This window comes from Mixophyes fleayi, chromosome 6, assembly GCF_038048845.1.
Source record: "Mixophyes fleayi isolate aMixFle1 chromosome 6, aMixFle1.hap1, whole genome shotgun sequence".
Taxonomy (NCBI): domain Eukaryota; kingdom Metazoa; phylum Chordata; class Amphibia; order Anura; family Limnodynastidae; genus Mixophyes; species Mixophyes fleayi.
The window spans coordinates 53,138,616-53,163,583 of record NC_134407.1 but is presented as its reverse complement, the minus strand read 5'-3'; the positions used below and the strand labels follow the sequence as shown (position 1 = coordinate 53,163,583).

Sequence of the window (24,968 nt, the reverse complement as noted above, 5' to 3'; positions counted from 1 at the left end):
GGTTTATTGTGTCACCACAGTTTTTGATGTAAAATAAGAGGGTCATCTTTTGTGCTAGTCTAGCTGACCTCCTCTTCACCTCGCACTGCCCAGACTGCGGAAGCCGTTTCTGCTTCATGCATCAAAGCAACTTCTGCACCAAATAAGAAATACTAGCAAGCAACACATTTTTCAAAACTATAATTGTGATTGAGGGCACGCTGCTGGCTTCACACACAAACCCACCAAGTATCAGAGAAAGTTGTTTTCTGTGGTTTGCAAATTGAACACAGCAGCAACAGAGACATACTCTCCTGCCATGATTATTATTCATAAGCTACTCTTATATTGAAGAAATGTATGTTGGTTCATCTCAATTGTTCATTTCTTACTACACACTGGAGTTTGTTTGTAGGCAATGTTTTTGAGAATGCAGCTTATTAAGACACTAGGAACTAGGTACTTAATGACCAATATTCATGAAACACTGGTTGAATAATGAATGTAGAGGCTGCATACTCAAGCAGGTTGGCTCGGCTAACAATGATTACTGGTGCATCTGGAGTAATTTATGTAGAGCAAATTGTCCGCTGCTTTGTGCTAGTGCACCTAGATTTCAGCCAAGGTACGTGTGTTAACAGAGCGAGGTGACAGCATTTGCTGAAAACAGCACAGCTAATTGTAGGAGTTGTATAGGTTTAGGACAGTCCTAGTAAAGTACATAAAATATTTCCTTTTGCCAAGTTAAATTGTCACTGTTATTATCTGATAATGTGGTGGAGAAGATGCATTTTTAGTGTTGTTCCTTCCTGCTAAGAGAGACGCACAGCCTTATACATGGAAGAGAACCTCAGCTTTATACCCGCTCAGAGATTGTGGTGTTAGTCTAGCCCTATGCTTTTAAGAGGATCTGTTTTGCTGTTCTATGTTGCACTTGGGCAGAGAAGCGCAATCCAAGCAGTGTAATAAAAATCTTGACACACACAATGTAATACACACAACATGTAATAAAAGCAGTCCTGATGTCCCCTCACTCTCTTGGTTAATTAAAAATAAATGCGGCTGAACCAGACTGTTTCAGGGAAAAAACTGAAGTGTATTGAATGGAGAAGTATTAAAGTGGTAGGAGGTTGGACTTTTTATCTGACATTTACAGTTTTACAACTTTGGAGATTTTTCAGACATCTAGAATTTAATTATAGGTTGCAGAGTAGCCATCTCCCAAGAGTGGAGGGTAAATGTGCACCTTGGGTGGGTACTAAATGCAGATTATGAAAATTACGACAACAGTTATAACGTCACTAACATACCCATGCCTACAATCCCGATATGTAGGAAATACAGACTTACCCAAAAAAGTGACAGAGAGCATATCCGACAGGTGTGCTATAAATGCCGACAGCTGGCGGTACTAAGGGTTCTACATTATACAGCTGGAGGATCCTCGCATTGCCCCCTTAATACCGGCAATGTGACTGTCACCATTTTAAGTGACTACGATCACAGTGCCGGCATTTTCTCCTGTCTGCATTTATAGCACACCTGTCGGATATGTTCTCTGTAATTTTTTTGGTAAGTCTGTATTTCCTACATGCCAGATTGTAGGCATCGGCATGTTAGTGTTGCTATAATTGTTGTCGTCATTTTCTTAATTGGAACAAAGGCATTTTGCAGTGTACATCAGCTGCACTTTGGAAAACATTTCTATATCCCTTCTTGCTGGGATTGCACCAGAGAGCCATAAAGAGAATGAATCTGTATAGCCCTTTAAGGCTTACCAGAGCAAAAATGCAATATGCATTATGTGTAGCTGTCTAATTAATTGAACTGAATTAATCCGTTGATCTAGTAACCTTAGCCTAAGAGCTTATAGTACAACCCACCATTGCTGGCGAGCATATAATTTGCATACTTCAGCCGTAAGATGACTGCCTGACATTTACACAAAGATTCTTTAATAAAAGATAAAATGTGCCTATAAATGAAGGCGATTAGCAGATATACATACAAATGGTGCATTGCTGCTTTGCAGTTGGCTGTTTGTTTTGTTTGTTCTTGGTTGCTGCAAATGTTCCACCTTATTGATATTGCTAACCTGTAAGTGGTGTGTTACTGAAATTAGGGTAAATGTTATTAATTCTCAGTTGTTTACTATTAATATTCAATAGTTGTTTTCCTGATTCACCTCCTTCCTCCATGCGGCTTTCTTTTTGGCACATACTCCCCTCCCTGTGCCAAGCGTTCTTTAGAGTTTGTGGGTCTAGACTTGGCCCTCTAAGGCACCCATTCCTTTCGGATTGGGGCTGCTATTTGTTGGGGCTCCACAAGGCTCTGTTCTTGGCCCTCTGCTTTCGCACTGCACACCTCTAATCCACCCATTTAGCCTCCAAACCCACTTCTACACTGACTGCACACAAATCTGCCCCTTTCTGCTATCTTGTGTGTCCAACTGTCTCGCTGCTATCCACATGAATGTCCCAATGCTACATAAAGCTTAACATGTCCAAAACAGAATCTTCCCTCCTCCCGGAGTCACCACCTTCCCTCAAATCCTTTACAATCAACAACACCACAATTTCTCAGTCTCCCATGCCCCCTGCCTTGGAGTCATAATTGAATCTGCCCTGTGATTTATTCCTCACATTCAGACTCTCTCCCAGTCTTGTTGCCTTCTCCTTAGAAATTTGCCAGAATACGCCCTTTTCTTTTCCAAAATGCTACCAAAACTCTGAGGCAGAATCAATTGGCCGCGTTACTGTAAAAAGTAACGTGGCCTGCGCACTAATACCGTTATTACAGCAATAGTGCGCTCAATTACTGTTATTACGGTAATAATGCGCTTAATTGCTGTTATTACGGTAATTTCAACAATGGCTTTTTGCTTGTGGCTCTGTGAGTCGCGAGCAGAAAGCCGGGTTAAATTTACCGTAATAACGGTAGTACATTTATCTATTCTGGAGGAATTGAATTACCCCTTATTATCCATTTTCTCATATCAGAGCAATGACGCAAACACACAGCAGTTCATAGCACATCTAGGAAACCTTGCCACACAGCAGTGGCAGAAAAGAAAAGTGGTGCAAGGTTGAATTGTCCTTGGGCCCTCCTACCCATCCTTATGTAAGATATTGAAAAGGACATGTGCAGTTTAACAAAGCAAGCACTCCAACAACATGCAGTGCCACTTTTGTGGCTGAAGTGCTTGGTTTGTTTGGGCCCCCACAAAACAAGCTAGCAATAGCTTAGCTGCCTTAAGCCTAACAGTGCTGTCAATGAACTACATTATTAAACCATGTCTGCTCTGCATCTTTAATCTTCTTCTCCTCTGTGGATACCTCACTCTCATTCCTGAAGAGCAGCCAAACTTATGTAGACATAGGAATGGATATTACAACTAGAGTGGAATTAGATCTGCTTGAGACAAACTGTGACACGGAACATGTGGGCTGCATGGAATCTGTCATGTTGGAATACGCTGCATTGAACAGAGATTTAGAGCAATATATAGATGCAGTTGAGGAGACCATACTTAAGTTAAAACGTGACCCACCGGATGAGATCCCGGATTTAAGAGAGCTTGTACACAAGAGATACACTGCGCTTCAGAAGAATAATACAGAGGAGGCCCTGAGGCAGGACAATAAATATGTCCAGTTTAAAGAACAGCTAAGAGATCTGAGAAATCAAATGGGTGTGTCACTGGCCCCTGCAGACTAAGCTTTGAAAGATGAAGACGAGGAGATCACCGTCACTCTGAGCACACTGCCTGTACAGTGATTCTGAGAATGGCTAATGAAATCAGTTATGGTTTATTTGATTGCTCCACCCGGTCCATGGATACCTGCGGTAATTCTACAGCTAATAGACGGCGACGAGCGCTGCCCCCCCCACCCCACCCCACCCGGGATGCATGTATTTATCAGACCAAGACCAATCCAGGGTGCCCCGGCGGGTTGGACATGGTGAACCCAGTGAAGAACAAATGTGGTAACACGTACATGAGACAAGCAATTGTAAGGATGATTGAAAACAAACTTCAGAAGGGTAAATCCGCCAGGTGTCCAAAAATTGGCTGTGATCACTCTGACATGAGTATATTGGATCTTGTTCCAGATGATATACTAAAAAGAGCCATTGATATTCACAGCAAAAAGCAAGGTCATCACTGAGTTTTGAATCAGCCCCAATTCCCAAAAAATTATAATATAGTAAAGTACCTTTGACATAAATGCAGATTACAAACACTTTGTACAATACTGGTGGAAACAGCAGCAAAGTGGAAGGTTTGTGTAATACATATATACGTCTATTTAGACATCCATGCTTACGTTACTTCTGCAAGCAACATTGTTCTTTGTTAATAAAACTGTTGTCTTTATACCATTCCAAAAAATTAAAAATGATCCTTCACCATTCTTTGGATGTTGATATTTGATAGTAGGATCAGGTAGAGTTACAGCAGAGGTTTCACTAACTTTGGTCAATTCTTTTACAGTAGACAAGACCAGATGTCAAAATGTTGTGCCGAGTCATCTGCATCTTCAATGGGTATCTTTAATTTTTTCAAAGCACACAACAGTATATAGCACATGTAGGTAACATTAGCACACAGCGGTATCTGAAAGGAAAAGTGGGGCAAGATGGAATTGTCCTTGAGCCCTCACACGTACCCTTATGTTGGATCTTAAAAAGGACATGCACACTTTAACAAACCAAGCACTTCAGCGATAAGGAGTGCCACTTTTGAGGCTGATGTGCTTGGTTTGTTTTGGCCCCCACAAAACAAGCTAACAATGGGCTTAAGGCACCTAAGGTAATAGTGCTGTTAATGAACTCTACTGTATGCAAGATGTTGTTGTCATCATCCTCAGCCTCATCCTCACCCTCATCTGTGTGTACATCATCCTCACACATTATTAATTCATCACCGCTGGAATCCACCATTACAGAAGTCTCAGTATTTTTATGTAATTGGCGGGAAAGGCCTTCCTCATGCAAAATTGTAGTTCAGGTTCGCGGCTGTGCTGAAAACTCTTTCCGATTACACACTGGAGAGTGGGCAGCTTAGGCAGTGCAAAGCGAGTTGGTACATGGGTCTCCAAATTCCCTTTTTTTCCTCTCGGTATGTAAAGGGACTGTCTGATGTGTCTTATTTCTATACTGTCGTTAAAATAATCCTCCACCATCGTTTGGTTGTTGATAGTAGGATCAGGTAGAGTTACGGCAGTGGTATCACATTTTTTGGTCAATTCTTTTAGACCAGACCAGATGTTAGAATGTTGTGCTGAGTCATCTGCATCATCCATGGGTCTCTTGGGAAAGCTAAGTTTTTTCCTAGCAGCAGTTGACTGAGAAACTGAAGGAGGAGATGCTGTCATGTCACGTAACACTTGAGCTGTCATCTTGCTCACCAGGAGCTCCTTGCATCTCTTGAGATCTGGGTCAGTTGGAAACAAAGAGAAGACATAGCTCTCAAACCTAGGATCAAGCACAGTCGCCAAAATGTAGTGATCCAATTTCAGGATTTTGATAACTCTTGGATCCTGGCGAAGTGAATAAAGTACTTGATCTACAAGTCCGACATACTTAATGTAATTACTTTGTTTAATCTCCTCCTTCAGTTTTTCAAGCTGTTTTTCCAAAAGTCTAATTAAGGGAATCACTTGACTCAAGCTCGCAGGGTCTGAACTCACTTCATAGGTGACTACTTTGATTGGTTTCAGCACCTTGCACAACACTGAAAGTATTCTCCACTGCGCTTGAGTAAAATACATCCCACCCTTCTTTCCCAATGTCATGGCTTGTGGAGTAAGCGTGGATGGCTTTTTGCTGTTCCTCCATCCTCAGAAGCTTCAGTTGGTGGCAGGACAAATTATATTGCTCTTGTAGCTGCTGTAATCTCTTACATGCTGTTGCCAAATGCCAGAAATATCCAGATATTTTACGGGCCACAGACTGCAACTCCTGCACGTCCCTGATATTTTTAAAAAGCTCTGCATCACCAAGTTTATTGTGTGTGAAAAACAGGGAATGTGGTGGAATTCACCAAGCTTGTAATGCTCTAACAATGTTGGTGGCTCTATCAGAAATGACATATCCTGAGGAGACTCCAGCGGGATAAGCCATGTTGCAATGACATCCCTTAGTTTTCGTACACCACTTTTGTAGTCAGAATGACATGGTCTTGCTTGGTCATGACTGACCTTACAAGAAGATGCCTCAGTGACAGTTGCAGCACCTGCACTCATAGAGAAAGGCAAAGGCCTCATTCTTTCCTTGCCAATGCATGTGTAGAATGGCATGTTGGCAATTTTTTTTTTTTTCTGCAGATAACTTTGCCTGGATTACAGGTTTTTTTTCTTCACCAAGGTTAAAGGTGTTTTTTTACATTTTTGTTTCCCTAACTTAAAAACACTATGCACTTTAACATAGGCTTTAGCAGATGACGTAGAGGGATTACTATCATCATGACTGGTGCCACCAGCTGCTTTGTGCTCCTGGTCTTCTGTGTACTGCTGTGAATCCATTTTGATAACACAGTTAAATGTGACTGCAAAAGTACCGAGCCGGCTGGGCTCGGTACTCGGATCTGCTATGTTCAGTTGGGTTAGGTTCTCGGGGAACCGAGCCTGAGCATCTCTACAGGTAATATTATTACATCTAACAATGTCCAGCAAATGGTTGCTGGAAATTATATATATTATACAGCACATTATACACAACCTATGCCCACCACAAGCACAGTTGGCACCCCTAAAAAACACAAGCCTGCGATTATACTGGCCTCTGTCCGATAAAATTGCACTCTAGTCTGCCCCTCAAGAAATAATTACAAACCAGTCTGTGCCCATCCACAAAATTATTAGCAGCTTATACCACCAAAAAACCCCACAGAATTCTCGTGTCATAAACAAAAAACACAGCAGCTTGTGTTCTTGTGCCACATAAAAATAAACACACTGGCTTGTGACCCCAGAAAAAAATGACATTGTCTGTGCCCCTGACAAATTATTACATACCATATTGTGTCCTTGACACATTATTCTGTAACAGACTGTGCCCTTCACAAATTATTACATACCAGCCTGTGTGCCCACAAGTTAAAATTATCCCCACCTCCAAAAATATTTACACACCAGCTTTGGCACCCACAAAAATGACACCAGCATGGGCCCTCATTGAATTTTTTCATACTCTTTCTTCACGCTAATGCACGTGCCAGGAACCATTAGAATTGTGTCCTGGCATTTAGCCCTTCCACACATAGCTTTCAGCCGTGCTGAATGCTCTTACTATTACTGTGACCAGAGCCACTAAATTCAATTTTAATGTATCCTGGCAGGTGCAATGTAAGTGGAGCTGCCATTGAGAGACACTTTCCTGTACTGGAAAAAGAGGGAACACATAAAGCAGGGACACTTAGCAATTTGCTTGTTAAAATTTAATTTATTCTGTATTTGAAAGATCCCAAGCATATTGTAGCCAATGAATCTGTGGGTGAGCTACTGTGTATAGAGCAGCTAGATTTTTTTTAAAAAAAAGATGATACCAGAAATACTGTGATATTAAAAGATAGCAGAAGTCAAAATGTTTTGATTTAGAGAAAGATGAGAATTTTTTTTATTTTTTTATTTTTTTTACATTTTCCTTGGAAATCAGATTGGAACATTTCCAATGCTAAAGAATTCTATTGTTCAAAATTTGTTTAAGAGCTTTTGTAGTTTCCGTGTCTGGAGCCAGAGATTCAGTTCCTGATCTCATTTTATTAAAAGCAGAAAACATCAGATAAATAGGGATGTCTTTATAAAAACAGTCTTATCCAGGACACGCTAGGTAAACTATTGCAGAAAGTTATGGAAGCGGACTAAAAGTTCATACCCCCAGATGCTCAGTGATGGGAAACCCAAAGTCTGGATCCGTATGGTGCGGCCCTCTATCCTTCAATCTCCGTAATAAGTTATAATAATACATTTAACTAAAGAAAGCAAGAAAGAGACATATCTGTAATAACATATAAGCATGCAGTCTAAACAAGTGTTAAAAGGTATAACAAACAAATCTGACAATAAAGCAAGCAGCTGGTGTCTGCAGGTGAAGGCTTGGAGGAGAAAACTTAGGTAAGTAGCTGTGCTCTATGCAAATTATCTACCCTAAATTAAGCTGAGTACACATTACAGAAAATTACCGCAGATGCGATTTCTGTAACGATTTTACCAATGACTGAACGTCCAGATGAGCATGCAGATTTATGTGTACACACCTATACCATTTACCTTCATCTCTCATAACCTTCTGCTGAAAAGATTGTGACTCTGCACACTCTATAGAAATCTGCCTACACTGCTAGTCGTGAGTGCATGAACATTTCCACATTTGCCTGACGTAGTGCCATCGTTGTCCATGACTTTTAGGAAGTTTCTAAAATCAAATCAAGCAATACGATGTCATTTTGTATGGTAAAACATGATCATGGGAGCGTACACGCTCTTGCAATATCTGACAAAACAGCCATTTATCGTATGATCGGCACGATAATTGTATGAAAAACCTGTAGTGTGTACCCAACTTAACATCTCTTAACTTGAGTGTTGCTTAACATGCTTTAAATAAGGCACTGCCGTTACCGAACATCCTCTACACATGCGCAGAACCGACTATTTTCAGTAGTGTCCTGTCATGATTTAAATATTTCATTCTGAGCATGTGTAGATCTGATATCCTCTTTTCAGGCAAAAGGGCTGTGCTATCCCCATGGCTGCAAAGAGATTAAGGGTGGAATTCAATTCCTCGCAATGCAACAGCGTGCCTCTGGAATGGTCATGAAGGCGTTATACAGCTATGTAACATCACAGACCCCAGGGAGCTGCAGTGTGATGTTCAGGAACTAAACGCAGCCCAACAGCTCTGTGATGTCCAGCGGCTCAACTCCTCACAGAGTTTAATTAGTTAAAAGAGAGAAAATAGTATAGGATATATATAATTTTCTATATTAGTTTAAGTTTATAACAGCGCCATGCATACTATACAATGTTCATAATACTTAAAAAAAATAAAATATTCCTATATCTGTGTGTGTGTACATGCAAATCATAATTATACAGGAATATGAAATGCATGCATAAAGGGCAGAATAAATCACACCAAAGATAACTTTTACACATGTATTGCAAGCTGTTAAGAGTTCTCCTTAAATTCATCAAGAGTTTGGAGCATCTGGGCCATAGAGGTGGCAGTATGGAAAATGTAAATTAATGGAATTTGAGAGTTTTATATTAAAGGCAGGAATGGCATACCACTGTATACTAGCCCACTTCATCCACTGTATATATAGAATTGTGTGTATTGATAGTGCAGGTTATAAAACAGTTTGGAGGTGCAGGGCAACCCTTCATTAAGTACACCAACTAGAGTGAGCAAAATATTAATAACCTTTCCAATGGCAAAACTCATTAACAGGATGACATGCAATATGAAATGTCATGAATATTTTATTCTTTTGGGTGGATATGCCACATGTAAGATGGCATATCAGCCTCTACAACTCAATAAAGTAACTAAACTTTTATCTTACCTACCCTAGCCATAAACATGGCAGGTAGACGTCTATTCATCTTGATGTTCATTTGTGATTTCCTGTATCCAGAAAACTACTTGCAGGATTGCACAAATAAACAATGTATAAATCACATATTGATAATGGTACCTATGTTTCATGTGTTAATTCATTCATGATCTGTAAAGAATGTAGCAATACTTCTGTGTTAATAGGTATTAACTACAAATATTACAAATATTATTATTACAAATATTATATTTATTGGGTCATTTTTGGTTAGTTGCAGATTGCTTAAATCAGCATTACCATCTAATTGTAAATGTTACCAACCTGCTCCTTCCTCTCTCCGGTAACCCAGTAGATACTCAATGCAGCTGCTTTTTGCTAGGGCTCTGTAGCTCGTCGTCTGATAGTCTCAGAAAATGAGGCTCATTGATGTTGCTGAGAGAAGTGTGAATGAGGGAACCAATCAGAAGCACACATTTTAGTTTTCTCTTTGTTGTTTGTTTTTAAATAGGCCAACATTTATTGTAATATGTTCACAGCAAGAAAGTGTTTGGAGGCAGATTGGGACCAGCCATTGCAAATGTTTGAAGTTGTGCGGTATGCAATGCCATATGGGTGTAGCAAAACTCTCAGGGGCATTTCTAGTGCTTAAAAATCCTCCATCCCTCTCTTGCTTTATGTCGCACACATTGCACACAATAAATACAAATACATACCTCACAAATGTCCTGATTGTGGTGGGACAGTCCCGTGAGTCGGCGCGTTTGTTGCGTTTCGCAGAAAGTTTTGAGGTATATCCCATCTCAACATGGTGAGCACTTCAGAAGCACTAATCACGCTCACTGTGACATGAGCATGCCCCTAATGTAAAGCAGACATGCCCCTTTTTTGAGGAGGTGTGGTTATGTCACAATTTTGGAGTTTGAAATGTTGAGCGGTAAGCATAATTGAGTTTTGGCTGTCAGACATAATAATCAATAATCAACATTAACACGCACCTATTACTTTAACACAATGAAGGCAGCGCGCAGCTGCCAGACTGATTTTCCTTGCAAATCGTTCTTCCTCTGATGTGCCACTCTCAGTCTCTATATTGGTTGCCTGTTTTTTTTTACAGAATTCAATATAAAATTTTTCTACTAACATACAAGGCCATCAACAAAACTGCACCAACATACATCTCCTTACTTGTCTCAAAATATTTTCCACTCTCAGTACATGCTCCCATTCCCGTTTACAGAACTTTTTTCACGCTGCACCCACTCTGGAATTTCCTCCCACACACATTAAGACTTTTCTCTGGTCTACGAACCTTCAAGCTTTCTCTGAAAACCCACCTCTTCAGGCAAGCTTATAATATTCCTCAACTACTCCCTTAACCTCACTAGGTTACCCTATTACCACTCTTTACACAATTTCACACAAGACAACAACCCTCTGACTCCAGACCAACATTGCTGTGTGACTGGATTGTATAGCATACAAATCACTTTTTACCTTTTCAATCTGGCTGGACCAATATGCAGTATGTAGATTTAACTCCCATTGACCTATAGATTATAAGCTTGTGAACAGGGCCCTCTCACCTCTGTCTGTTTTACCCAGTATTGTTTATTGCTATGTTTGTCCCCAATTGTAAAGCGCTACGGAATTTGCTGGCGCTATATAAATAAATGTTTATGATGAAGGTAGCCATTTCCTAATTCAATAGTAATAATGCAATTCAGACTACTATTTCATTAGAAACTAAAAATATATAGATTGTGAAAAGAACCGTGCTATCATTACCATGAACAATGTCACCATGTCAGACAGAATAAATCACTGCCCAGAGATGCATATTTTGTTTTGTTCAATATAATGTCTCTTTATTACAATGCAGCTGAATAACACAATTCAATAATAGATTGGTTATTGTTTAATGTCAGCCAAGGAGTTTTCCGAGGTCATTACATTTATTTACTTACTCAAGCAAAACCTGTATAAGTTAATACATCAGCACATTTAAAGGGTCTGGCTGACATAATAAAATACAGAAATAAACAACCTATCCAGTAACCATTAACCTTTTCACTATCAGGCTGTACATACTTGTCCCTACTTCCCAAACTTTGAAGTTCTGAGTTCGGGACAGTCAGCACATCAGTACAGTTGGGAGGTATGCTTGTTTGATATGTGGGAGATAAACAACAAGACTCTAACTTTTACCATGTCCGGAGAGGATCACTTCAAGGGAATCCGTCATCCTATATGTATCATAACATATTTGCCGACCATGGCTCAAATTAACGGTATTGCCTAGCAGGGGATCCACCCCAACAACAGTCCAGGAAGATGCCTACTCCCCTGGGAGTCAGGGAGGACTCCCCAAAATTCGGGAGACTCCAGGAAATTCCAGGAGAGTAGGCAAGTATGATAAATAATATATATTATTATATCTAATTTAGACATTTTTTTCATTTTAACAGTGAATGTTTAAGGGGATTCCTCACCTTAAAGCTGCACTAGCACTTATAATACCACCTAAATTTTAGTAACCTGATCCTTCCCCTAGATGAAGCCAAGTCAGCTGCTCAGGACAGCCTTTGTCCCTGTAGCATAGAACCGGCAAATCTATTTCAATCACCACTTTGAAATGGCAGCAAAGGGGGGTGAGTTTTGTGACCAACCAGTTTGTTGCTGATTTCCAAGGACAGTCCCAAATTTGCAGTTTTGTCCCTGGACTTGTCCCTTTTTGCGATATTGAATATTGCTTTGTACAGTTTCTCTTAATGCTTTTCTTACCTATTCTTATTCTTTGTGAACTTTATATTTATTGAAAATGAACATTTAAAATGCAAAAACCAAGTTCAGTAAACCTATCTTAGTGGGAATTATAGTGTCGGGGACTAGAGAGACCGTAGCACACATGACACGCTTACATACTCATCAGGAAAGTGCACCTGGATGGTATTTTAAAATGTTGGCAATTATAACACTGTAGCTCAGCTATTGATGACTAAATTTGATTATAAGTATGTAAATAGAGTTTAATGGCAATCAACTTTGTTCCATCAACCTATATAAGCCCCACTCACTTGAGGTGGGGCAGTGCTAGGAACAATTAACTCTGTACATGCTGGCGCTTTTTTAGCATTTTTTTTTATGCTATTAAAAACGCGCGTTTACATTTTACATGCATTCTCACAAGCATTCCACATTCACTCTTACTAGTTGTTTATTAAATTAGAAAGATAATTGTATGCATTCCCAATGGGATAAATGCAAAAATATAGAACCATATTTCTTCCAAACAATTCAAACGCTTTTTTTGGAAATGATAAATATTATTGTATTACCTTTATTTTGTTTTTCAAGCCATGGCATGCCTATTTTCCTATTCTCTATGCCAAATCAATTAGTTGGCAGTTGAATAAATTTTTCTCACTACAATGATTAAATACAACTACCTGTTTTAAGATTGCTATTTATTCTACATTATGTACAGTTGGTAAACGGTTTTGAATATGAAAAGTAAGGGAACACTTGGTGGGCTTTTGAAGCAGAAAATTCTTAATAGCTGGTTTTAAAATGCAAACCATTTGCCAATTAAACTTACGTTCTTAACTGAGGTTAATTGCATATGCTGCCTAAATGAAGCATTGCTCATAGCTCGACATCTGCATTTCATCCACATGAGCATTAAAGTTCCATTTATGCTTATTTTTAAGAAAAGTAAAAGATGTTGTATTAGGATAAGGTATTACTGCATCATCACCATGGTTAATAGAGGAATGGGATTAGTATTTGTATAGGGTCAGACTGTGTCATGCAGTGTCAACCAGTAAAACAAGTTAAAAGGGCTTAACGTAGGGTTGAAAAAAATACATAGACTTTATATTTTATGTCCTAAATAAACAATCATTTACAATATGCATTTATTTAGCTAATGATTTTGTGATTTAGATATGTTTGTCCTAATGGAAGAAGAGTCCGTAATTCAATGCGTTTCTTTCAAAGTGATGGAGTAGGGTTATGTCAATTTTTTATATTTACTAAGGAGTGAATTATGCCATGATATATCAATGTTTTCTACAATGAATCCCATTAAAATGACAGATTTTGTCCACTTGGGACACGACATGCTTTGTCACATTTGGACATCACTACATTTGTGCCCAGCATTAGGATTTTTACAGACCCATTACTAATCACAGAAACACACGACATACGTGAATAACATAACATGATCTTGCCAATCGTGTTCTTTTGTTTGCTTTTATCAACTTGCCCGATAATGAGCAGATCGCTTGTGATTAGATTATTTTTGGGCTCATTTTGTGGCCTGATGCTGCAAAATTGGGTCAGTTGCCTAATATTGCTGCAGATGACAATATTTGTAGACTAGCCAGTTTAAGTTTAATTAAGGAACTGAAGAAAATCAGTTATACCAAAAGAAAATGTGATGGAACTTTTGTTGTAATATGAGACCTTTTTAGTAAGTGTTAGTTTGAATGTTAGGCTATAATCTCTTTTGCAATGTCATTTTATGAAAAGCAATAAAAATAAATGTGATTAAAAAAAATTAGTAAATATAAATTTAGGTGTAATGTGCTGCGTGTATTGTTAACAATTGGGCACTAATGGAAATAAGGTGGCAAGACTCGGTTGTTAATGAACTAGTTACCTTATACAACTGCAGTCCATTTTATCCGGATTCTAAAGCTGCAAAACTTCATAAACACTGGAAGGTGAGAAACGTGTTTTTCAAATTTATGACATGGAGATTTTACAAAACCAGAGGTCACAGCATTGAGATTTTAGCCTTGACGGTGACATCTTTAATTATAACAAGGGCAAAACAATCCCAGTTGCAGGTCACATAATCTGTTGCTGTAAAAACCACAAGTGTTTAAGTCATCGAAGAAGCTAAACCTAGTGAGACTATTGTCTGACAAATCCATTAAGAGGAAAAAGCTGCCACTTCTTGACCTGAAATGAAGTGCACATTTATATATTATTTCATCCTGCACAATCAAAGGAAAAATAGCTGTGATCTATGAGTTCCGAGCTTTGATCGCTCTGGAATTTCTTGACAATAGAGGACACTTGCTGAAAAGGTCACTTATAGCTGTATAGCAGTGAACTTGATAGCATCACTTTAATGATTGAAGTAGCTGGAAGAGCCCATGCTTTCAGAATACGGTGTGAGGCTGGTAACTCCTGTGCTAATGGGTCAACACATGGCTGCAAGGCTGCATTTGACAGATGGGTGTAGTGTGACTCATTCATGTAAGGGTTGGGGGAAAAGTCTCTAAAACAATGTATTGCAGTGTTACAATGGTGGATTTAAATGTCATAATATAATTGCAGGAAAATGTATGCAGCCTGTGTGCCTAAAGCAGGGTATTCCTATTCTAAAATTAAAATAGTTACACTATGTAGTCAAGGATTAAAGAGCAGATGGGAAATGGACTGAAGCAATAGCGACTGATGCAGTTGGTTCCAAGTTTGTGCTAAAGTGATTTTACTACTGTCAACAGAAAAAATATATTATACTTGCAGAATAAAAACATTTAGAATAGGATTAATGAACAGTTTGGTAAATGGGGATGATATCAGTAGAGCGGAAAAAAATATTGGCTCATTCTGGTTTCTGCTTCGTTAAGATGTTAGGTTTTCAATCTAGCTAAGAAAAATGCTTTTCCACAAATGGTGAAGAAAACCAATTAGGTGTTAAAATTGGTCGTTGTGTCTAAACACTATATTAAGATATAGATATATAAAACAAATGTAATTTTAGTGAATGAAATAATTTTTCTGGTATTAACTCAAGTAGTCTGTGGTGGTGCTGTCGGTAACATGTGAATGTTCTTTCTATGTATGTTATTTCCAGTATCTGTACTACTAGGTATAATATAATAAAAATAGCTATGATGTTTCACTATGTTTAGTTCAATGCTATTAAGAGATTCGGAAGTTGCAGGTCTAACAGTGCTAAGGGTAACCCATAACAACCAATCAGATTTCAGCTGCTTACAGTCTAGTGAATTCACACTAATGAAAGTGAATAACTGGTTGCTAAGGGTTACAGTACTTTTTCAGCTTGGACCTGTGCATTAATTAAACCCTTTAGGCTGTAGTTACAGTCATTGACATATTAGAATTAGTACTGGCAATAAAGGAAAATAGTGAAGTCAACCATTTGTCATACAGCAATTTTACTTTCACTTTTTAGTTGTGTTATGACAGGACACAGTGAAACCGCATTCTGTTTAAGACATCCATGTTTCATATGCATTAAAACATATATTTTTTACATTGACATTTTAACAAAAAGCCTGATTATAATATCAGAAGATTGTCACATTTGTGTCTTGGTGTACGGTACACAGAGTTCTCGGTGTTAAGCCGCAGTGACTGATGGCCATTGTTGTCTTGTCTCTCTTGGCTTTCATTTAAAAAGTCTTTTAACACATCTGATGAATATCCATCTTCATTGTGTTTCAGAATGAAAAGACATTGGGGCGTTCAGTGAGCCGTTCCAGTAATATTTCCAAGGTACTGTACTATAAATACTGTAGTGTTTCAGTTCATGTGTTTTTATGTTGTTACTATGTGATTGCATGTTATTAATGTTTTTGTGCTATATACCAATCTAGGGCAGGATTCACATTTATTAAGTTTAAAATAACTTTCCTTAGCAAACTTTCAGTGATATATTAATTTTTTATTGTTAATCACAGAACAGCAGAATATAATAACCAATCACCAATATTGAAGACAGCTGATTACAATGCAAAAATGCCCTTCTCTTTTGGCACCATTATATATGTATTTGTATGCAGTGGTCAAAGTAGGCTGCTTTGATTGGAAAACAATCAAATTCCACTCCCATTAATTACATTCCCGTTATTTTTTCCATACTTCCATCGACTACTGTTTGCTTAAAATGCGCAATTTTTTAATCAATATGATCATAATTCTCCCAAAAAATGTTGCTGCTTATTTGAGATCATCTCAGAAAAGGAGGAGTACAGTGAGGATGTGTTAAATTAATGTGTCAGATATAGTCTATTCCTTACACCGCTTTCAATATACACAAGTGTAAGTAAGGCTTATGTGGTGCACAAACTATTTATTGGACTAAAGTAAACGGGTTTGTCTGTCTAAAAGTTCTGGGATCCCTCTCATAAGAATAAAACTGTCACGACTGGTAGTGGGTGTATGACTGATAGTGGGTACCTGCTGTTGTTGGCGCAACTCAGAGGAAGGCGCGGAGTCTAACGTGCCCCTGGTATTCACCAGGAACCCCCGCAAGGAAGTATGGACTCCGCTGCAGGGACACGCAGGTCGCGGTCCTTCCTAGAGTCCACAGCGAGATACAAGGGGGTGTCAGACAGGCCGGTTCAGCAACGTTCAGGTAGAGGAGGTACAAAGGGAAATCCAGAAGAATGGTGAGGCAAGCCGAGTCGGTAACTATCAGGGAGCGCAGTACAAAGGCAGAATCCAGATAGGGGTGGTCAAACGGTCCGGGTCAAAAGGGTCACAAGCAGCACGAGGAATGTCAGGAACAAATACAGCAACTGGTACACACAAACGCTGGAGACAGGAAGACCTGATACTCTGGCACTGATTAGAGGACAGGAAGAGGTTTAAATAGTGTGGTGATCCAATCAGCATCAGCGCTGCAGCGCTGTCATACCTGCCGCCGGGAATCACATAGCGTCCCGTTGCCTAGCAACGGGGCGCGTCATACAGCTAGGAGTCAGATGGCAGGGGGAATCCGGAAGTGATGCGTCTGGTTGCATAGCAACCAGACGCGCGGTCAGGCAGTCAGGCGGCCGTGCGGACGGCGCCTGACAGTATACCCTCCTCTTCTTCCTCCTGTTTGAAGGAACTTTTTGAGAATTCTAGGAGCGTGAAGGTCCTGCTTGTCCACCCATGATCTCTCTTCTGGGCCAAATCCTTTCCAATGGACAAGAAATTGCTGTTTGCCACGAAGAATGCGAGAGGCCAAGATCCGACTGACTTCGAATTCAGTTCCAGAAGAGGTTTGTATGGGTGGGGGACGACAGGGGGGTCGATAGAATTTATTGAGTACCACTGGTCGTAGTAATGAGACATGAAAAGTATTATGACATCTCAGAGAAGGAGGAAGTTTCAATTTAAAGCATACAGGATTAATGACTTGCATGATGGTGTACGGGCCAATAAATCGAGGAGCCATCTTCATAGAAGGAACCTTTAGTCTTAGGTCCCGGGTGGATAGCCATACTTGGTCTCCCACCTTTAAGAGAGGAGTGGCCCTCCGATGACGATCTGCAAAGATTTTGTGATGCTGAGTAGCCTTGAGTAAAGCCATCTTAGTCTTAGCCCAAATGAGAGAAAACTCCCGATAAAGAGTATCTACGGCTGGAACCGGTGAAGAGGACACTGGAAAAGGATCCGGAAACACAGGATGACTTCCGTATACAATAAAGAAAGGGGAGAATCCGGTAGACTCATGAATGTGTTGATTATGGGAGAACTCCGCCCAAGGAAGGAATTGAGACCATTTATTCTGGTTGTCGGAGGTAAAACAGCGGAGGAATGTCTCGAGATCCTGATTGATTCGCTCCGTCTGTCCGTTGGTTTGCGGATGGTATCCCGAAGAGAATTTCAATTCTATGTTCAATCTCTTACAAAAGGTTCTCCAAAACTGGGATGTGAATTGGACTCCGCGGTCCGAAATGATCTCCTTCGGGCAACCATGTAGTCTGAATATCTCCTTAATAAAGATATCTGCCAGACGACTGGCCGTGGGCAGTCCAGTTAGAGGAATAAAATGTGCCATCTTCGAAAATCGATCAATAACCACCCAGATAGTGGTAAACCCTGCACTGAGGGGTAGGTCTGTGATAAAATCCATGGCCACACTTTCCCAAGGAGCATCGGGGATAGGGAGTGGACGAAGAAGGCCTGCCGGAACTCTTCTACAAGTTTTGTGTTGAGCACAAGTGGTGCAGGAAGCAATAAATTTCCCAACATCGGCACGTACATTAGGCCACCAGAAGCGTCGGCAAAGCAGCGATGTTGTCTTCTTTATTCCAGCATGGCCGGCAATGCGGGATGAATGAGCCCACTGCAGGGTCTTGAACCGGAGATGGGGTTCCACGAATGACCGGCCTGGAGGAGGAGAGGACGTTTTGGTCCTAGTAAGGGCTACGATATTAGAAGGATCAATAATATGCTGAGGAACCAACGGTCTTAAACGATCGTAATCGTCAAATGAGCGAGATAATGCATCGGCACGTCCGTTCTTGGCTCCCGGGCAGAATGTGAGCTTCATGTTAAATCGAGCAAAGAAGGATGCCCAGCGGGCTTGCCGAGGATTAAGGCAACGAGCCTCTTGAATGAACACTAGGTTCCGATGGTCGGTAAACACAGTAACAGGAAATATAGCCCCCTCCAACAGATGTCGCCATTCCTCCAGAGCCGCCTTGATGGCCAGTAACTCCTTGTCCCCTATTCCATAATTACATTCACTTGGAAGAAATCGTCTGGAGAAAAACCCACACGGGTTGTGTGAGCCAGCCGGAGACTCTTGAAAAAGCACCGCCCCAATGCCTACCGAGGATGCATCTACCTCTAAGAAGAAAGGTCGTTCTTGATCTGGCTGGGACAGAACTGGGGCTGAAGAAAATGCTTTCTTTAACGTTATGAAGGCAGACATGGCTTCCGAGGACCAAACCCTGGGGTTGGCAGTCTTCCTGGTTAAAGCTGTAATGGGGGCTATAATGGTGGAGAATCCCTGAATAAATTGGCGATAATAGTTTGCAAAGCCGATGAACCTTTGAATAGCTTTAAGGCCTTGTGGCTGAGGCCAGTCCAGAATAGCTGACACCTTGGTGGGATCCATACAAAGACCTTGACCCGACACAATGAAACCAAGAAAAGGTACCTGGCTAATCTCAAACACACATTTCTCCAGCTTGCAGTAGAGGTGATGTTTCCGGAGTCTACGTAAGACCTCCTTTACTTGTTCCCGATGAGTCTTCAGATCTTTAGAAAATATTAATATATCGTCTAAATACACTACCACAGAAGTGTATAACAGGTCATGAAAGATATCGTTAACAAAGGTTTGGAAGATGGCTGGGGCGTTGCAGAGGCCGAAGGGCATCACCAGGTACTCGAAATGTCCATCTCTGGTGTTAAAGGCCGTTTTCCATTCGTCTCCTTCTTTGATGCGAATCAAATTATAGGCCCCACGGAGATCTAGTTTGGAAAAGATTTGAGATCCACTGAGTTTGTCAAAGAGGTCGGAGATGAGAGGTAGTGGATATCGGTTTTTGACAGTGATGCGGTTGAGAGGACGATAATCAATACAAGGCCGAAGAGACCCATCCTTCTTCTTAACAAAAAAAACCCCTGCACCCGCTGGGGAAGTGGATTTGCGGATAAATCCCCGTTTCAGGTTTTCTGAAATATATTGAGACATGGCTGACGTCTCTGGACGAGATAAAGGGTAGGTCCTCCCTTTGGGGATGGGTTGGTCAGGAGATAAAACAATAGCGCAATCCCAGGGACGATGAGGAGGCAAGATCTCCGCTTCCACTTTACTGAATACATCTTGGAATTCTATATAGGCCTCAGGAAGGTGGGTTAGCTCGGAATGAGCCATTACTTGACATTTTGGAGGCAAGACTCTAGACAGACATTCAAAGCGACATCCTGAACCCCACGACATAACTTGAGCGTGGTCCCAATCCATCTGAGGAGAATGTTTTCTCAGCCACGGTAGCCCCAAGATGAGGGGATTAATGGACCTCGGCAACACCAAAAGTTGGATCATTTCGCTATGAAGTACTCCTACCATCAACCGAACAGGAGAAGTCACGGAGGAGATGGAGCCGTGAGTGACACGACTTCCGTCGACTGCCGTCAGAGATAACGGTTGGGGCAATGGGTTTAGAGGTATTTGGAGCTGCGAAGCTAGATCCGCCGAAATGAAGTTCCCGGAGGAGCCGGAGTCCACAAAGGCCGTGGTGGAAAAGGTACCCTTGGGGGTGCTCAGGATGACAGCCATCTGAAATTCTGGGGAATTTTCTTTAGAATAGGGAGCAACTGTGGATTCTCCTAAAACGGCCTCCCCGCCACCGTTTAGGAGGAAGAGTTTCCCGGTTTCTTGGGACAAACTCTTAGAGGTGTCCCGGATCTCCACAATACAGACACAGGCGTTGTTTGAAGCGTCTCTCCCTCTCTTCAAGGGATAATTTTGAGCGTCCTACTTGCATTGGTTCGTCCACTGGCAGGATGGGATTTTGGAACTGGGGTGCTAGCCGTGGTATGAACCGTTTGCCAGGAGAGCGTTCCTGCATGCGCTCTTGGTAGCGCAAATCCACCTTGATGCACATGGAGATGAGAGAATCTAACTCAGCCGGGAGTTCTCTGGAAATTAGCTCATCCTTAATCCGGTCCACCAGACCTTGCCAAAAGGTTGCCACCAGTGCTTCGTTATTCCATTTTAACTCGGAAGCCAGGGTTCGAAATTGAACTGCGTATTGCCCCACGGACAGGTCACCTTGGCGGAGGTTTAACAAGCTGGTAGCTGCAGAAGCAACTCTTCCGGGATCATCGGAAGACTTTCCTGAAAGCTTTAATGAAAGAGTTGGAGTTATTAAGAAGTGGACCTCCTTGTTCCCATAAAGGTGAGGCCCAGGCAAGGGCTTGACCACTGAGGAGGGAGATGAGAAAGGCTACTTTGGTGCGTTCTGAAGAAAAGGCCCCTGGGTTGCACTCAAATTGAATGGCACATTGGTTCAGAAAGCCCCTGCACTTCTTGGGATCACCGTCAAACTTTTCGGGTGTCGGGATGCGTACACCGGAGGCCGCTGTAGAGACCGTAACCACACTGGATGCTGTGGATGCCGCAGAGGTTATGGCTGGTGTAGCGGGTGCAGCATTCTGAAATGTATCGAAGCGGGTAGCAATCCCTTGGACACATTGTAGAAGATGCGCTTGGGCTGCTTCTTGTTGCTTCACTCGTTGAGCCAAATGCAGGAGTAGGTCACGAGCAGACGGTTCACCAGACCCCTCCGTTGTCATGGCCAGAGTATACTGTCACGACTGGTAGTGGGTGTATGACTGATAGTGGGTACCTGCTGTTGTTGGCGCAACTCAGAGGAAGGCGCGGAGTCTAACGTGCCCCTGGTATTCACCAGGAACCCCCGCAAGGAAGTATGGACTCCGCTGCAGGGACACTCAGGTCGCGGTCCTTCCTAGAGTCCACAGCGAGATACAAGGGGGTGTCAGACAGGCCGGTTCAGCAACGTTCAGGTAGAGGAGGTACAAAGGGAAATCCAGAAGAATGGTGAGGCAAGCCGAGTCGGTAACTATCAGGGAGCGCAGTACAAAGGCAGAATCCAGATAGGGGTGGTCAAACGGTCCGGGTCAAAAGGGTCACAAGCAGCACGAGGAATGTCAGGAACAAATACAGCAACTGGTACACACAAACGCTGGAGACAGGAAGACCTGATACTCTGGCACTGATTAGAGGACAGGAAGAGGTTTAAATAGTGTGGTGATCCAATCAGCATCAGCGCTGCAGCGCTGTCATACCTGCCGCCGGGAATCACATAGCGTCCCGTTGCCTAGCAACGGGGCGCGTCATACAGCTAGGAGTCAGATGGCAGGGGGAATCCGGAAGTGATGCGTCTGGTTGCATAGCAACCAGACGCGCGGTCAGGCAGTCAGGCGGCCGTGCGGACGGCGCCTGACAAAAACACCTACAAGGTTGCCCAGTCACTTCCCCATTTAGAATATAAATATCAGTATCAGTAGTCTGCTAGGTACTCAGCTGCAGGACCTGATTAATAGTTTATGATGCCCTAAGCTAATATGTTCATAGAGCCCCCTCGCCTTCCACCCCAGGCTACAGGTAAAAATGATCTTGTCCTCGATTTAAAATCCATCTTCCTTTATCCCCCTACTAATGTTTATTTTCACATGGTTTCAAAACTCCGCTCCACTTGGCTCTTTACACTGGTCACTGTAATCTTTGTCACTCATTTTGCTTTCATTAAAATCAGAAGGCGTTGTGAACATACGCTACTGATGGTGAAGGTGGAGAGGGCACTATTGCCCCCTGCACCTGTCTTTTTTCGTTTCTATCCTACTCTCTTGTCCTCAAGTGCCCACCTGAGTATGACTCGCTGTCTTCAGCCTTTACCATGGGAATACGTCAATGTTTAAACCTTTACCACTTTTTTCTTTCATTCTTTCACTTTATTTTTACTTTGGAGAACAACTATTCTCTTATGTTTTAAAACTAATTTCAGGTTATACCTCCCCCTGTTACAATTTTGCACCTCCAAAAATCTTGTGCCCCCCTCCCCCCCCCCCCCCCCAAAAAAAAGCCTTGTGCTTTGGAGTGCAGCCTAGTCAGCCTATTGAATAATCAGACCCTGCTCAGCTGAGCTTAGCAAACTATGCTTCTGTATTTCCCCACACAGCTGATTTCTGCAATCGCACATGGCCCTCAGTATATTATATTATTACAGTACTAGATTTATTATAATGGCAGAAAATAACTTGATTTAAGAACTAAGGCCAGCTTTTTCTAGATTGCTGTTTAAATTTAAGATGAATGATTTCTTCATTTCATTTTGTGTAATATTGCACAATTTGTTTCCATTTCTGTGTAGTGCAGAATGATAATTCTGAGTTGTTTTTTACTTGATGTCAAGTTAGAGACCCTTTCATTGACTAACATGAGCTTGTGTTGGTGTTATTATGAACCCTACCTCTGTTCCAGTTCTGACAGGTGAACAAAGAAGATGCTCCCTATGGAGATATGCCGACACAGTGCATAAGGCCATCTTAGCATGGAGTGTGATGAAGCGGGATAGGGGAAAGTAGAACATGCTCTACTTTCTCTGTCCCTGCTCTGTCATCCTGCGGAGAGACAAATTCAAATGATGCACATAGCTAGATGCTACAATTCTTTATTTTATTATAGACCAGAAAAAACACCAGTGGAGATCCTTTGTAAAAACTGTGCCCTGCTCAGAAATAGCATAGGTGCCAAAAGTAAAAAATACCACCATTCTTATAGTCTGTGAGATAAAAATGTAAATTTGGATAGTACAGATATTTTAATACTGTGAGGCCTCAATCATTGCATCAATCTAGATGAGGCCCATTTCCCACAATTTGGGTCTTTTTATGCACCTGGTGAACATTGTGCTTAAGCTGGATTCACCAGCTCAGGCATTTTAAATAGGGCTCGTTGAACAACATTGACAGCACAGATAAGCGTTATGCCCATAAGCCAGTGGATTCCAAACTTTTTCAGTTCAAGGCAACCTTAGGGTCTCCAAAATTTTTTTAAGGCACCCTTAAGCCAAAATAATTGCAAAGTAGTCCCCCGCCTTGCTTTCCACTGGCCCTGGCCGAGGCACCCTTGTGAGATCTCCAAGGTACCCCAGGGAGCCTAGGTGCACAGTTTGGGAACCACTGCCCTAAGCCCTATTTCACCTTCCCTGATTTTACACTATTTTCCATAGTCCCCTCATTCCCGAATACATTTCCATGGGTGCATTTAGCTGATTTTACACTGTTTCCCACATTTTACACGACAGCATTCACTGTCATTGATAGCACTGCTATTGCCGGTGGTAAGATTCACCCGGTCTATCCGGTGACAGCTTCCCCATGAAAACCATGGTGAATGCTTTTTGACAAGCGTTATGGCGGTTCATGTACCATTGCAATGCATGTTCTGTTATTGTCAACTCAGGATAGCTGTAACAGAGGAAAATTAAAAAAATGTTTTCATATTCAAATAAATAGTTTTTCTTAAATTGTGAACACTTTAGAAATATGTTTCTTTTTTGTTCATAATTTAAATCTCTGCTTAGCAGTTTTTGTTTTTACTAAGTAGAAATGAAAGTCCAATTCTGAGCTATCAGTCACATTGCACATACAGTATTGGAAAACTGGACTGGGTATGTTAATAAAAATTAGATTATTCCCCAATTTATTTTACTGTACATAAGTATTTTTTTTTTTTCATGGAAAGGCTACCTTGCATTTATCATGCTGGACCATAGAGTTTTACACAATAAACCACTTTCGGACAATTGCAAATTATATGTCTTGCAATTATATGCATTATATGTTTTTATTCTCATTTTTGTAATAGTTTGGGGAGTTTTTAAATCTGTCCCTCTGTTTACACCTCCTAAAATGTTCAACAGGGGGTTGACTATACTTACAATAATGTCACCTGTGTTAAATAAAAGAATATGCATAATGGTAATAAAATAATCTTCATTCTTTTTTTAATATATTTTAATTTGTTCAGCATATTTGGTATTGTATTTCATGCAGTAGTTCTTTGTCCATAGTCAGGTGATTATGATGTTGTTGAACTTTCTTTGTGCATGTTTGCAGAAAAAGCTTT

At 41.1% G+C, this 24,968-nt stretch overlaps 1 protein-coding gene across 4 annotated transcripts in view; it reads left to right on the top strand.

Moving 5' to 3' along the window:
- MARCHF8 (membrane associated ring-CH-type finger 8) overlaps positions 1-24,968 on the top strand; it is a 177,065-nt gene that overhangs the window by 130,021 nt on the left and 22,076 nt on the right. For all 4 annotated transcript variants that reach the window (XM_075216545.1, XM_075216546.1, XM_075216548.1 and 1 more), the window contains one exon: positions 16,031-16,081. In XM_075216545.1, the coding sequence (XP_075072646.1) occupies positions 16,031-16,081 (51 nt within the window). The remainder of the gene's footprint in view (positions 1-16,030; positions 16,082-24,968) is intronic.